At 47.1% G+C, this 13,991-nt stretch overlaps 1 protein-coding gene across 1 annotated transcript in view; it reads right to left on the bottom strand.

Moving 5' to 3' along the window:
- Positions 1 to 13,991, bottom strand: part of abca4b (ATP-binding cassette, sub-family A (ABC1), member 4b) — a 77,688-nt gene that overhangs the window by 27,396 nt on the left and 36,301 nt on the right. The window contains exons 17-29 of the mRNA XM_056293357.1: positions 13,214 to 13,306; positions 12,367 to 12,564; positions 10,449 to 10,626; positions 9,415 to 9,546; positions 8,371 to 8,510; positions 7,966 to 8,103; positions 6,712 to 6,893; positions 4,826 to 4,931; positions 4,249 to 4,454; positions 3,285 to 3,339; positions 2,971 to 3,030; positions 2,102 to 2,274; positions 581 to 705 (exon numbers count right to left, since the gene is read on the bottom strand). Coding sequence (XP_056149332.1) covers positions 581 to 705; positions 2,102 to 2,274; positions 2,971 to 3,030; positions 3,285 to 3,339; positions 4,249 to 4,454; positions 4,826 to 4,931; positions 6,712 to 6,893; positions 7,966 to 8,103; positions 8,371 to 8,510; positions 9,415 to 9,546; positions 10,449 to 10,626; positions 12,367 to 12,564; positions 13,214 to 13,306 — 1,786 coding nt within the window. The remainder of the gene's footprint in view (positions 1 to 580; positions 706 to 2,101; positions 2,275 to 2,970; positions 3,031 to 3,284; positions 3,340 to 4,248; positions 4,455 to 4,825; positions 4,932 to 6,711; positions 6,894 to 7,965; positions 8,104 to 8,370; positions 8,511 to 9,414; positions 9,547 to 10,448; positions 10,627 to 12,366; positions 12,565 to 13,213; positions 13,307 to 13,991) is intronic.

Genomic DNA, 13,991 nt, shown 5'->3' with positions numbered 1-13,991 from the left:
CCATCCACTTGTTGGACCATCTTTGTCTATTTACTTAATTCTTAGGTGAAGGTCAGTTAAATAATTGCGTTTTTGGCCAATTACCCCACTGTTCTGAGCTGTCCCGGTCACTGCTCCACCCCCTCTGCTGATCCGGGGAGGGCTGCAGACTACCACGTCTCCTCTGATACATGTGGAGTTGCCAGCTGCTTCTTTTCACCTGACAGTGAGGAGTTTCGCCAGGGGGACGTAGCACGTGGGAGGATCACGCTATTCCCCCCAGTTCCCCCTCCCCCCTGAACAGGCATCCCGACCGACCAGAGTAGGCGCTAGTGCAGCGACCAGGACACGTACCCACATCCGGCTTCCCACCTGCAGACACGGCCAATTGTGTCTGTAGGGACGCCTGACCAAGCTGGAGGTAACACGGGGATTCGATCCGGCGATCCCCATGTTGGTAGGCAACAGAATAGACCGCTACGCCACCTGGACTCCCCCAGTTAAATAATTACTTAAGCTGTGGATGTTTTGAGAGTTTAGAGGCAGACGGTATAGTGACAGAGGTGCATGTGTAACCCACAGGATTGTCATGAGAACTGACCTGAAGAAGGTGAACTGTTGTCCGTACATCCAAGGGGTCAAAGTTAAACTGGGGTATTCTCCAAACGGAGGGACGATCATGGTGAAGACCAGGGCTATCAGGACAAAACCAGCAGGCAGGACGATCTGAAGATACACAATTTAGTCACAATGCTGTTGTACATGGTTCACTCATTCATCCTTTAAACGCTCTGAAGAGAAATGAACGTCAGACCCGACCAGTTTAATATCATCAGACATCTTTACCTTGGTTTGTGTCAACATATTTGTGTGGTGTACATGTGAAGGAAGCCCAGACTAAATGAATATCCTGCTATAAACCCCACTCATCTGCTCCTCCACACAACACAAAACAACTGCTGCTCCTATTCAGCCAAAGTCTGTTGCCGACGTAGATACGCCTCAGAAAACTTGTCCGTATGCTTCCTGAATAATCCCCCCACATCCATCTATTCACAGCCAGTCATCCCTTCCAAAACACAGCTGTTGCCGACACATCTGTCATGTCATGCAACCCCCAGAGAAGTCAAACTGAGAGCCGTCGTAGGCCAGGGATGTGCACGTTTGCATTTCGCCCAGAACGTCAGACTGATCCTAACTAGAGAGGAGGGAGCTTATTAGTGAAGTCAGATGGAGTGTTTGGTTGAAGGAAGTAAAAAAAAAAAAAAACCTGCATCTGCTCAGTCCCCATTGACTGGTACTGTAATTCTATTTAGCTGTTGTTTTTTTTTTTTTAAATGGAAGTTATAAAGTTTAAAGTAACTATCAAAATAAAAGTTCTTACGCTTGCTTGAGTCTAAACTAGTGTCGGGTGATGAAAATGTCTCAACGATCATAGGGAACATCACACGATATCTACATATCACCATATCTGCTTACATATGCAAAAATACAATGTTTGAGAATCCAACAGAGGTTCTTCATATTGAACTGTATGGTCATTTTTTGGGGGATTTTCCCCCCTTTTTTCTCCCCAATTGTATCAGGCCAATTACCCCACTCTTCCGAGCCATCCCGGTCACTGCTCCACCCCCTCTGCCAATCCGGGGAGGGCTGCGGACTACCACATGCCTCCTCCGATACATGTGGCGTCACCAGCTGCTATTCCCCTCAGTTCCCCCTCCCCCCTGAACAGGTGCCCCGACCGACCAGAGGAGGCGCTAGTGCAGCAACCAGGACACACACCCACGTCCGGCTTCTCAAGGCCAATTGTGTCTGTAGGGACACCTGACCAAGCTGGAGGTAACACGGGGATTCGAACCAGCGATCCCCGTGTTGGTAGGCAACGAATAGACCGCCACACCACCTGGACGCCCCGTGTGGTAATGTTTAGTACCAAACCAAAATTGGTTTTCAAATAATACTCCCTCAAATAAGTCAGACTTCATATTGTGAATAATTTTTCATATACACTTTCATGACTTTTCAGAAGTTTGGTTAAAATTCGCTTGGCGTCTGACTGAAAACATGGTTTCTTTCCTCCATCCCTCCATCCCATCATTCACCAGGTCTGGTCCCCTACCTGCGCCAAGAAGTCTTTTTTGCTGCGTGTTGCATGCTGGAACCTCTTCACCAGCAGAGCGAGAAACTGCTTCATGACTAGAGCGCCCCCTTTCACCTGCCTGGAGCCCCTCCCTGCGCTGCTATCTGGGGCATCACAGGTATCCCCGTTGACCTGCATCACCCCATCCACATCTGTGGTCAACCGTAGACAAAAGAAATGATAAGAGTTAAACAGAGTTTACTCCAGAAATTGAACATAACTCTCAGAATTCAGCTCGCAAAGCACAAATCCATGGTTGGAGCATGAGAGTGGAGGCCCACCAGTTTGAGCCCCAAAACTTGTGAGGTGCCCCATTGACAGCTCCTCTGTAGCCAATACTGGGATAAAAGTAGGTGTGTGTGTGTGTGTGTGTGTGTGATGGCATAGCAGTGCTGGAAGACAGCATGCCTTGCTGACCAAAGCCCGTCCCTGGATAAATATTGTTAAATAGAGCCGCCTTGTGTAGTTATTACAAGAATTAGCTACCAGCTTTGTTGTAAACCACACTGATGACGAGTCCATCAGTATTTCCCAACAGGTCCATTCTTACATTTATGCTCAGAAAGCCAGATAGTGAGGTTCGACTCATAAGATGCAACAATGAGTGCAGGAAAGCTTAAACAAACACAGGAAAAGCATCTGAATTTCTATTCAGCATGCTTCTCTGTGAGTGACATCCTATCTTGACACAATATAAACTGTGTAAAGGACCCATCTCTTAAATCAAACAATATAAATGAAAAACAAATCATAAGAATTACTTGCAAATAGAAATTTGACTCGGCTGTGGTAGATTAAAGTAAAGCAAGCAGGTTTTTTATTTTGCCAGGGAATATAGGCTCTCTGACCTGCACTGACCCCCGAACCAAATTTGCTGCCATTTTTCCTCCACTGTAGAATCCACTGTTCTAGAGGCGGGAGTTCAAAGGTCAAACACAAAATACACAAACACAAACATACTATGGGGTTAAACCTAACAAACGGCACATCAAATTAAAGGTCAAGACAACACAATAATCCAGCCGTTGACTCACAGCACTGGCTGACACATGACGATAACAAGCAGCAACAAACACAATGAGGACCTGTGTCCAGCTACTGGTAAGAAAAAGAGCATTGGGTCAAATCATAGGAAAAGGTCATGAAATATCTCATCATTTACCGGGAGTGGTGGCATTATTTGCTGCCTCGCAATCTGCCGTGACCTTTAAAAATATCTGCAAGAAGAAAAACAACACCCTTTGTCCTGAAGCATGCACATATTAAATATAAGACAAAAACAGATAACTAAAAATGTGACGATTACATATTAAACAAACAAGTACTTGTGCAGTGATTACCATAGGAAGGGACACTCATGGCCCCATCTCAACATTAAACTAGCTTAAAGTGATGTCACATGAGGATATGGATAGCCCTACTAGAACATCAGAGTACTAACGATGATGTCATCAAATGGGATGGCTAGCCCGATCCAAGCTGGCTAACAGTGATACTATCAGATAGAAATATGAATCAAAACCTCAAGCCATCACAGATCACTGATATCATCAGATGGGGACACATGGAATCCTATCTTTTTTCTCCCCAGTTGTATCTGGTCAATTACCCCACTCTCCGAGCTGGCCCGGTCACTGCTCCACCCCCCTCTGCCGATCCGCGGAGGGCTGCACACTACCGCATGCCTCCTCCGATACATGTGGAGTCGCCAGCCGCTTCTTTTCACCTGACAGTGAGGAGTTTCACCAGGGGGATGTAGTTTCACCAGGGGGACGTGGCATGTGGGAGGATCACTCCTTCCCTAGTTCCCCCTCCCCCCTGAACAGGCGCCTTGACCAACCAGAGGAGGCGCTGGTGCAGCGACCAGGACACATATTCACATTCGGCTTCCCACCCGCAGACACAGCCAATTGTGTCTGCAGGGACGCTCCCGACCAAGCCGGTGGTAACACCGGGATTCGAACCGCCGATTCCCGTGTTGGTAGGCAACGGAATAGACCGCCACGCCACCCGGACACTGCACATGGAATCCTATCAAAATATCAAAGTATCTAAGAGTGATGTCATCAAGTGGGGACACACATAGCCCTGCTAATACTCTGAGCCTGATGGCGGCAATGTCCTACTTCTTCCAGTGAGGTGTCGGAGATGCCAAAGCTGCTAAGGCCCATGTCACCCAGGGTCTCCTCCAGCTCCCTGAACAGACTGGCGTAGGCCCGGTGCTTAAAGCCCTTGTTGGGCAGAAGGTAGGTCAACTCCTGGCCGATCATCTCAATGAGCTTTGCCTCTGGGACGTGGTGGTGGATCAGACTGGTGATGCTCTCTATGTCTCCTGAGAGACGGAGCAAAAAAAAAAAAAAAGAAGAAAAAGAAGCTGAATGTGGATGATGAGAAAAAATATACAAATAGAAAAGGATGAGAGCGTCCCCACAGGGGGAAACACTGAGGAGAAACTGCTTGTCATGCAAATAAATAAACTTTTTTCAAGCTCAAAGTTGTATGGGGTAAATCCGAGTGTTTCATACACATGAACAAACACATAGACACACGTTTGCACTACACACTTGAAATACTACAGGTCTCCCTCTTCTTCAGTGTTTCCCCCCCTCTCACTTTCTCTCTTATGCACACACACACACACACACACACACACACACACACACACACACACACACACACACACACACACACACACACCCCTACCATCCAAGGCTCTGTCTAGTTGCTGCGACTGGTTCTGAGACTGGTCTTTGTACTTGGTGCAGATGGAGCAGTCACAGGAGCAGTCTGAGGCACAGTCACAGTCATTCTGAGAGAAACAGGAAGAGAAGAGCATGCATTTAACCACATGAATTAAATATACTGCCTCTGCAGCTGAACCCTACACCACTTTTGCAAGTTTGCTGCCATCTAAAGGTGAAAAACCATCTATAAGTGCTGGACTGATCTTGGGACAGTGTGACGTAGGCACAGCAGGATAAACACAGCAGCAGCCAATAACATTAATGATGGCCCAGTTTGATCTAATCGTGACAATGAGCCAGCCCTGATAAATCTATTGACTCTTGTCACTGCTCACTGCTACACCTAAACGGACCCATCACTATAGGCGGCATGGTGGCCCAGTGGTTAGGTTAACACTGTTGCCTCACAGCAAGAAGGTCTTGGATTCAAACCCCAGGCAACACCAGGTCCTTTCTGTGTGGAGTTTGCATGTTCTCCCCATGTCTGCGTGGGTTTCCTCCGGTTGCTCCGGTATCCTACCACCATCAAAAATACATGCATGTTAGGGTTAATACTCCTGTCTGTGCCCCTGAGCAAGGCAATGGAAAGAAGAACTGGTGTTGGTCCCCGGGCGTTGTAGCTGCCCACTGCTCCTATACAATAGAATGAGTTAAATGCAGACAACACATTCATTGTAAGAATACAGTGTAAAATAAAGGGGCTTATATAACTCGGTCCCAAGATCAGCCCACCACTTATTGATGGTTTTCACCTTCAGATAGTAACAAACTTACAAAAATGGTACAGGGTTTACTTGTTCTTTTAAGGTCCCAAATCTTAGCGTGTATAATGTGTAGTATTGTTTGTCTGTTTTGTGTCATATATTGTGTCTTCGGCATGGTGGCGCAGTGGTTAACGTGGTCGCCCCACAGAAAGAAGGTCCTTGGTTCGAGCTCCAGGATAGTCAAACCTTAGGGGTCGTCCTGGGTCGTCCTGTGTATGGAGTTTACATGTTCTCCCCATGTCTGCGTGGGTTTCCTCCAGGGGCTCCGGTTTCCTCCCACAGTCCAAAGACATGTAGGTCAGGTGAATCGGCCTTACTAAATTGTCCGTAGGCATGAATGTGTGTGGGTGTGTGTGTGTGTATGTCGGCCCTATGTGATGGCCTGGTGGCCTGTCCAGGGTGTCTCCCCACCTGCCGCCCAATGACTGCTGGGATAGGCTCCAGCATCCCCGCGACCCTGAGAGCAGGATAAGCTGTTCGGATAATGGATGGATGGATATTGCATCTTGCTCCTTTATTTGAAGCCTATCAGAGCACACTTTGGGGAGACGGCAGGGAGACACCCTGAAGGCCCAGTATACAACCACACAACCTGATTCCTACCTATGCAAAATTTAGAGGTTTCAATTCACCTGACATTCATGTTTTTGAACTGTGGGAGGAACTCGTGCAGATGCGTGGATTAACTACAAACCCCAGACAGAGCGGCCTGGGCCGAATCAAGTCCAATTTACAAGGAGGCAACAGTGCTAACCACTGAGCTAAAATGCTGCCCTGAATTTAGACACCAGTTGGCTAACATTGACGTCTTTGCAAGCCTGGGTGATAGCTCATTGCAAGAGGTAGACAATAGATGGTAGGGGGAAGGAACTACAAATAACCATCAGGCTTTGCTTCTACCTATCTTGAGAGGTAAAACATTCCATGGGTGAGTTGAGACAAATTTGTATGTACAAACGATTGATGAATGAGGCCCATTGCTCCTAAGGCAGACAAAACAGACAAATAGAGCAGATATACTAATCACTGCGTCCTCGCTTAGTCCATGGTGGCTCCTGGGCCCCCCAAAATAAGGACTCACCTCTTTCTTCCTGAGGTCCTTCATGCGCCGTACCAGGGTGAGGTAGAAACCCACCCCGAAGTAGCTCTTTAGGAAGAGGGGCGAACCACAGCAGTGGAGCTGGCCTTTGGAGATGATGGCTATACGGTCACTTAGCAGGTCAGCCTCGTCCATGTGATGGGTGGAAAGAATCACTGTACGGCCTGCATAAAGGGTCAGAAGTGAAAGTAGAGACAATTTCATTATCATATCTGAACAAAAGGGGAAAAAAACAGCCATACGTCTTGGACAACAATTGGATAAATTTAAATTATGATGCAAACAAAGCCTAAAGTGGCTTTCACCATCAGATAAAAGCTTCAATAAACTCCTTTTGTTTTTAATAACAATAATAATAATAATCATGGCATTTATATAGCGCTTTTCTAGACACCCAAAGTGCTTCACATTGAAGGGGGTAATGTGCAGCACCCACCTGGGTGATGCACGGCAGCCATTTTGCACCAGAATGCTCACCACACATCAGTTTGAGGTGGAGAGGGAGGAACCACTGAGCCAATTACATGGGGGGGGTGATTAGGTAGCCAGTTGGAGAGAGCCAGGTTGGGAATTCTGCCAGGACACCGGGGAACCCCCTACTTTTTGCATAACTGCCATGGGATCTTTAATGACCACAGTGAGTCAGGACCTCGGTTTAACGTCTCATCCAAAGGACGTCATCTCCTGCAGCAGTGTCCCCGTCACTGCACTGGGGCATTGGGATTTTATATTTGTTGATTTTATTAGAACCAGAGGGAAGACTGCCCCCTACTGGCCCACCAACACCACTTCCGGCAGCAATTCATTTTCCCGGGAGGTCTCCCATCCAAGTACTAGCCAAGCCCATACCTGCTTAGGTTCCGTCATTTGGTAGAGCCAGGGTACATGTTGGTACCCTGTTAGTTTAATGGTGAAAACTTCATTCATTTATCATTAGTAAATTGTTTCCTTTTGAACTGTTAACTTCTTACTTCAGGCACCTTAGAAATTAATTTTTTTCTTCTTCATTATATCTAAAGAAAGTCATTGAAATGTTAAAACTGAAATTGAGACTATTTAATCACTTTAAACAAACTTTTCTGCTAAAACTGTGGATTAATGGCACTAAGATGTAAACGGGAGTATTGGATATGCAAAGGCCTGACGTGGACCGGTAGAGACAAATATATCCCTACGAGTGTAACGTATGGATGTGCAAAAGTACGACTTGGGCCTATGGGAGTGAACTATCTTTACCAGATCTGTACTTCAGTAGGAGGTCCCAGATAGCCCGTCTGGAGTAGGGGTCCACCCCCGAGGTGGGCTCATCCAGGATCACAATCTTTGATCCCCCGACAAACGCCATGGCAACCGACAGCTTCCTCTGCATACCACCTGTACAGCGTGTGGGATGGGAGACGTCAGTCAAAGGGAACACTATGAGAGATGAGCTGCAGGTCTGATCTCTCTTTATAAATAGTAAAGTCATCTTCCTGCTCCGTTTTAGTCGTTTTAGAGTCACCCATGTCTCAACTCCATCTTTTTCATATGTGCACAGACAGTCATCGCCACTGATCCACACTGATTGAAAAAAGATGTAATCTTCTTCTCTCTCTCTCTCTCTCTAAATATATGCAAATGCAACAGAAACAACCGTTATACCTGAGAGGTTCTGGGCTTCTTCATCTCTCTTATGTGGCAGCCCCAAATCCTCTAACATATTTTCAACCTCCTTCTCTGCCTCAGCCTGGGTTCTGCCTTTCAGCAGGGCATAGAACAGGATGTGCTCTTCCACCGTCAGACTGAGAGAAAAAGAGAGAGAGATTAGAGAAGTGGAGTCACAGCTGGAATTGGTGTGACTCCCTCACATAGATGCCAAAATCTAAACAAGGAAGTCGATGACAGACATGCTCTTGTACCTCAGTAACTAGTGTCAAAGTGTCTTTTCCATGGAGCGACGCCCTGACAGGTGAGACTAGACTGGTGTGTCAATCTACAACTACTTTCCTCCCCCCCTTTTTCTCCCGAGTTGTACTTGGCCAACCACCCCACTCTTCCGAGCCATCCTGGTCGCTGCTCCATCCCCTCTGCCGATCTGGAGAGGGCTGCAGACTACCACATCCCTCCTCTGATTTTTGTGAAGTCGCCAGCCACTTCTTTTCACCTGACAGTGAGGAGTTTCACCAGGGGGACGTAGCACGTGGGAGGATCACGCTATTGCCCCCAGTTCCCCCTCCCCCCTGAACGGGCACCCCGACCGGCAAGAGGAGGTGCTAATGCAGCGACCCGGACACACACCAACTATTTTCCTTCTAACTTTGGCTGCGAATTATTCCAAACTATTTCAAGATTTGGAGTCCAAAAATGATGGTTCAATACAAAATTAAGGCGCATTCATTACCGGGTGGATAAAATCGAATACTGGAGGCAGACTGCACAGCTGAAGACATTTGTAAGTATCAGGTGATAAGAAATCCAATAGATTTCTGGCCAGCACAACATTCACAGAAATCGTTTCTTTTGTTTCTTTTATCTTACAAAACAAGACTTTCCTGGGAGCTACATAGTGATTAGACATTTCGATTTTACATAATAGAATACCTCACATTCCTCCAATAATGACAGGTACTACTACCAACATGTGCTTAGGAACAAAAAGGTCATGAAATGATGATTGCTCCCGAGTGTATCTGAAGCACAACTTACTGTTTGAAGAGGATGTTGTACTGAGGACACATGCCCATGGAGGTACGGATTATGTCCATTTCAGTCCTAATGTCTCTTCCATTGATGTAGGCTGTGCCAGACGTGGGCGGGTACAGACCGGTTAGGATGGACCTTGGACAAAGCAGAGGCACAAATTACACAAGGTTTCACAGCCTCGGGGTCTTGACATAAGAATAGTGGAAATGTCAAAAATGTTAATGCTAATGAATGAAAGCCATTTAATTCGTCATTGTATTCTTACAACGAATTGTATTCCATCCATCCATTATCCAAACCGCTTATCCTGCTCTCAGGGTCGTGGGGATGCTGCAGCCTATCCCAGCAGTCATTGGGCGGCAGGCGGGGAGACATCCTGCCACCCAATGACTGCTGGAATGAATTTGTTCTCCGCATTTAACCCATCCTATTGTATAGGAGCAGTGGGCAGCTGCAGCACCCAGGGACCAACTCCAGTTCTTCTTTCCACTGCCTTGCTCAGGGACACAGGCAGGAGTATTAACTCTAACATGCATGTCTTTTTAATGGTGGGAGGAAACTGGAGCACCCGGAGGAAACCCACGCAGACATGGGGAGAACATGCAAACTCCACACAGAAAGGACCTGGGATGGCCTGGGGTTCGAACCCAGGTCCTTGCTGTGAGGCAACAGTGCTGAACCACTGGGCCACCGTGCTGCCCAACAAAGGTATCTGTTACCTTTCTATTTGAATTGTCTTGTGTTTTCCATCTTAATCAGAGATGCCAGTGCATTTTGTGTTAACACCGGTGGTACAGGAGCTTCAGACCTAAGTATGGATTCACCTAAATTCAGAACGTCAATCTTTAAGAGCGTTTTCAATTTCAAAACTTTAGTCAGGTAAAAATTTTAATATGAAAGTGGGATTTAATCTCAATAGCTTATTAGTGCTTTGCAAAGCCTGAAATGGCACAAAAGAGATTTACTATAATGTCTCCACCCCAATGATAGTCCCCAAATTCTCTTTAGTTATATCATCGCCTGCTATGTCAACTTACAAGGTGGTGGTTTTTCCTGCCCCGTTGTGTCCCAGGAAGGACGTGATTTGACTTTCATAGAAAGTGATGTTGAGACAGTTGACGGCTGGACGAGAGCCTCCATCAAACACCTTGACCAGGTCCTGGATCTGCACGCCCATCACCAGCCCCACTGGGTCTGGCTCAAAGAATAACTGGCCTGAAGGATGTAGACACAAAATGAATGAGCGCTAAGCCTACAATAAAGCAGGAGGAGCTAAGATGAGCTGTGAGCATTAGGAGTTGTTTTGAACAGCGGCCTTGGACTGGACAACCCTTCAGGGGTAACACTTGCAGAGGGATTCCTACTTCACAGATCAAGAACTCAACACAGGAGTAATCTTTTGTAATGCATGTGTTTTAGGACAGTTTCTAGTTAAATAACTTGAGCAGCAAGTGATATCAAACCTTTCTTTCACTGAGTTATATGCATTATTATTACTTGCTTTAATTTTTTTATTTTACCCCCTTTTTCTCCCCAATTGTACTTGGCCAATTTCTTCACTCCTCCGAGCCATCCCAGTTGCTGCTCCTCCACCTCTGCTGATCCGGGGAGGGTGCAGACTACCACGTCTCCTCCGATACACATGGAGTCGCCAGCCACTTCTTTTCACTTGACAGTGAGGAGTTTCGCCAGGGGGACGTAGCACGTGGGAGGACCACGCTATTCCCCCCAGTTACTCCTCCTCCCTGAACAGGCGCCCCGATCAACCAGAGGAGGCGCTAGTGCAGTGACCAGGAGACATACCCACATCCGGCTTCCCACTCGCAGACATGGCCAATTGTGTCTGTAGGGATGCCTGACCAAGCCGGGGGTAACACGGGGATTCGAATCGGCAATTCCCATGTTGGTAGGCAACGGAATAGCCCGGGAAGGCACCCGGACGCCCTTATATGCATTATTTAAAGTTGTATGCACACAACACCACACCCAGCAGTCTCTGTATTCTGATGGAGTGATGTGTCTGGGTCAGCCCGTTTTGTGCAAGACATCACCTTTATTTATTTATTTATTTCCAGGACTCTAACACTTAGATTATAACATTGTATGGGACCGTGCTGTTTTGTGAGGACATCTGAGGATTATGTGTCACATACTTCAGCATGCAATGCTACCCTGGCATCCACTTTCTTTCTTGCATTGTTTCGTTACCACCAAATCTGTTGCCACATCATCTATGTTGCCCATTTGGCTGTCATTGAACAACTACTCGTCATAGAAGAGGGATCACCGCCCCCCCCCATGCTCCTTCTGATGCTCCTTCTGTAAATTGCACGCTAAGTTTATCGAGACCTGACAAGCTGAAATGTTGGCACAGTGTTTGGAGCAGAAAGTGCAGTTCGATTTTTCTTTTTTTTTTTGTCGTCATAAGGTTTCTCTGATTTTGTTTCCCTGGAGACGTTACTCTGTGGAGTTTTCCCTCATCCGAAATGAAAATCTAAGGACAAAAGGTGCTGCATGCTGTTGTTTACTCTACCTCCCCATTTCCTGTTGTGCAAGAGTAAAGCCCTTTGTAAATGTCACATAAATAAACTTGGGTTGATTTGATGAGTGTGTAACATTTCAAAAAACTATATCTGCAATATCCAAAGGAACTGAATCAAGTGCAACTGGACTTGGTTATATATCCGTGAAGACGTTTCGCCTGTCATCCAAGAGGTTTCATCAGTTCGTGCTTTTCTCATGCCTTTCTGACTTGGTCTAGTCAGAAAGGCATGAGAAAAGCACGAACTGATGAAACCTCTTGGATGAGAGGCGAAACGTCTTCACGGATATATAACCAAGTCCAGTTGCACTTGATTCTATTCCTTTGGATAACTATGACCTGGATGAATGAGAACATTCACAGAGATATATCTGCAATATCAACAAATTGACAGTACATCCCCAACTCTGTACCTGTTTCTTGCCAGTTGCAGTCCTCTTCTTGGTTAGGTTGTTCCTCCTGTTGTTTGTGCAGCTCCCGCTCTCTCTCCAGCCTCTCCCTTTTCTGCTGGTGCTTGCAGGTCTTTCTGCTTCCATTACAGGTATAGGTCTCAGGTGTACCCATGCTCCCCACATCCCTCTCCATGCACTCTGCTGAGAGCCTTTCGGGCCCTGGTGGGTATAGTTCATACAGTCCATACATTTTCTGGTCCGGGTGTTGTGGGATATTACGTAAAGCTTTCGTTGTCAGTATTATACAGTGAGGTCTAAGGCAGCAGGTACAACAGAGAGAAACACGTAGGCTACAGCTGCTTTTTTTTTCTCTTTTCCCCCCCTTTTCTCCCCAATTGTATCCGGCCAATTACCCCACTCTTCCGAGCCGTCCTGGTCGCTGCTCCACCCCCTCTGCCGATCCGGAGAGGGCTGCAGACTACCACACGCCTCCTCCAATACATGTGGAGTCGCTGGCCGCTTCTTTTCACCTGACAGTGAGGAGTTTTGCCAGCGGGGTGTAGCACGTGGGAGGATCACACTATTCCCCCCTGTTCCCCCTCCCCCCGAAAAGGCGCCCCGACCGACCAGAGGAGACGCTAGTGCAGCGACCAGGACACATACCCACATCCCGCTTCCCACCCACAGACACGGCCATCTGTGTCTGTAGGGACGCCCGACCAACCCAGAGGTAACACGGGGATTTGAACCAGCAATCCCTGTGTACAGCTGGTTTTTCTAGCGACAGCCTTTGTCAGCATGACAGTAGAAATCCCTTCTTACTATTTCTTATCTTTGCAGTTGAGGGAGACACGACAGTGATACTAACCTTGAGCTGCCATGTCTGGGAAGGAGGCCTCAGATTTTTGCCAGTATGAAGCTTGGAAGGGGAAATAAAACGGCCGACCAATGCCGTATTGCCCTGCGGAATGAGTTTGATATATTTTTTAGTATAACACTACATGATATATTAAAGAGGCTATAGCTTGGCTTTCCCAAAGCATAACTAGTTAATATCAGCAGGGTGTTGCTGAGTGGTAGAGGTTGGAAATAGAGTAAAAGCCTCACAAACACTCCCACTCCCCAGATCTCTACATTCAGAAACACAGATGTCGAAGCAGATGAATTTCTCATTGTTGTTTGAACACCCTGCCCTGAAAAGACTTGGCTCCCACTCGCACTCCTCAGCACACTGTGCAACTGTGCTCGCAGAAAGCTGATCTACAGAAGGCATTTTAAAATAGCAGATTTGTTTCTGTTTGAATTTGGCACGTCTATTTGTTTGTAGGCCCTACATGGTCTAGCTCCTACATATATCACTGATTTACTCTCACGCCATGGGCCTGGTTGCTGCCTGCGCTCTTCAGCCAGGTCCTTTTTTTGGGGGGGGGGTATTTTTTCCCCCCTTTGTCTCCCCAATTGTACTTGGCCAATTACCCCACTCTTCCGAGCTATCCCGGTCTCCGCTCCACCCCCTCTGCCGATCCGAGGAGGGCTGAAGACTACCACATGCCTCCTCCGATACATGTGGAGTCGCCAGCCGCTTCTTTTCACCTGACCGTGAGGAGTTTCACCAGGGGGACATAGCACGTGGGAGGATAATGCTA

This window comes from Lampris incognitus, chromosome 14 (assembly GCF_029633865.1).
Source record: "Lampris incognitus isolate fLamInc1 chromosome 14, fLamInc1.hap2, whole genome shotgun sequence".
NCBI classification, from domain to species: domain Eukaryota; kingdom Metazoa; phylum Chordata; class Actinopteri; order Lampriformes; family Lampridae; genus Lampris; species Lampris incognitus.
This window is presented reverse-complemented; position numbering and strand designations above follow the sequence as displayed.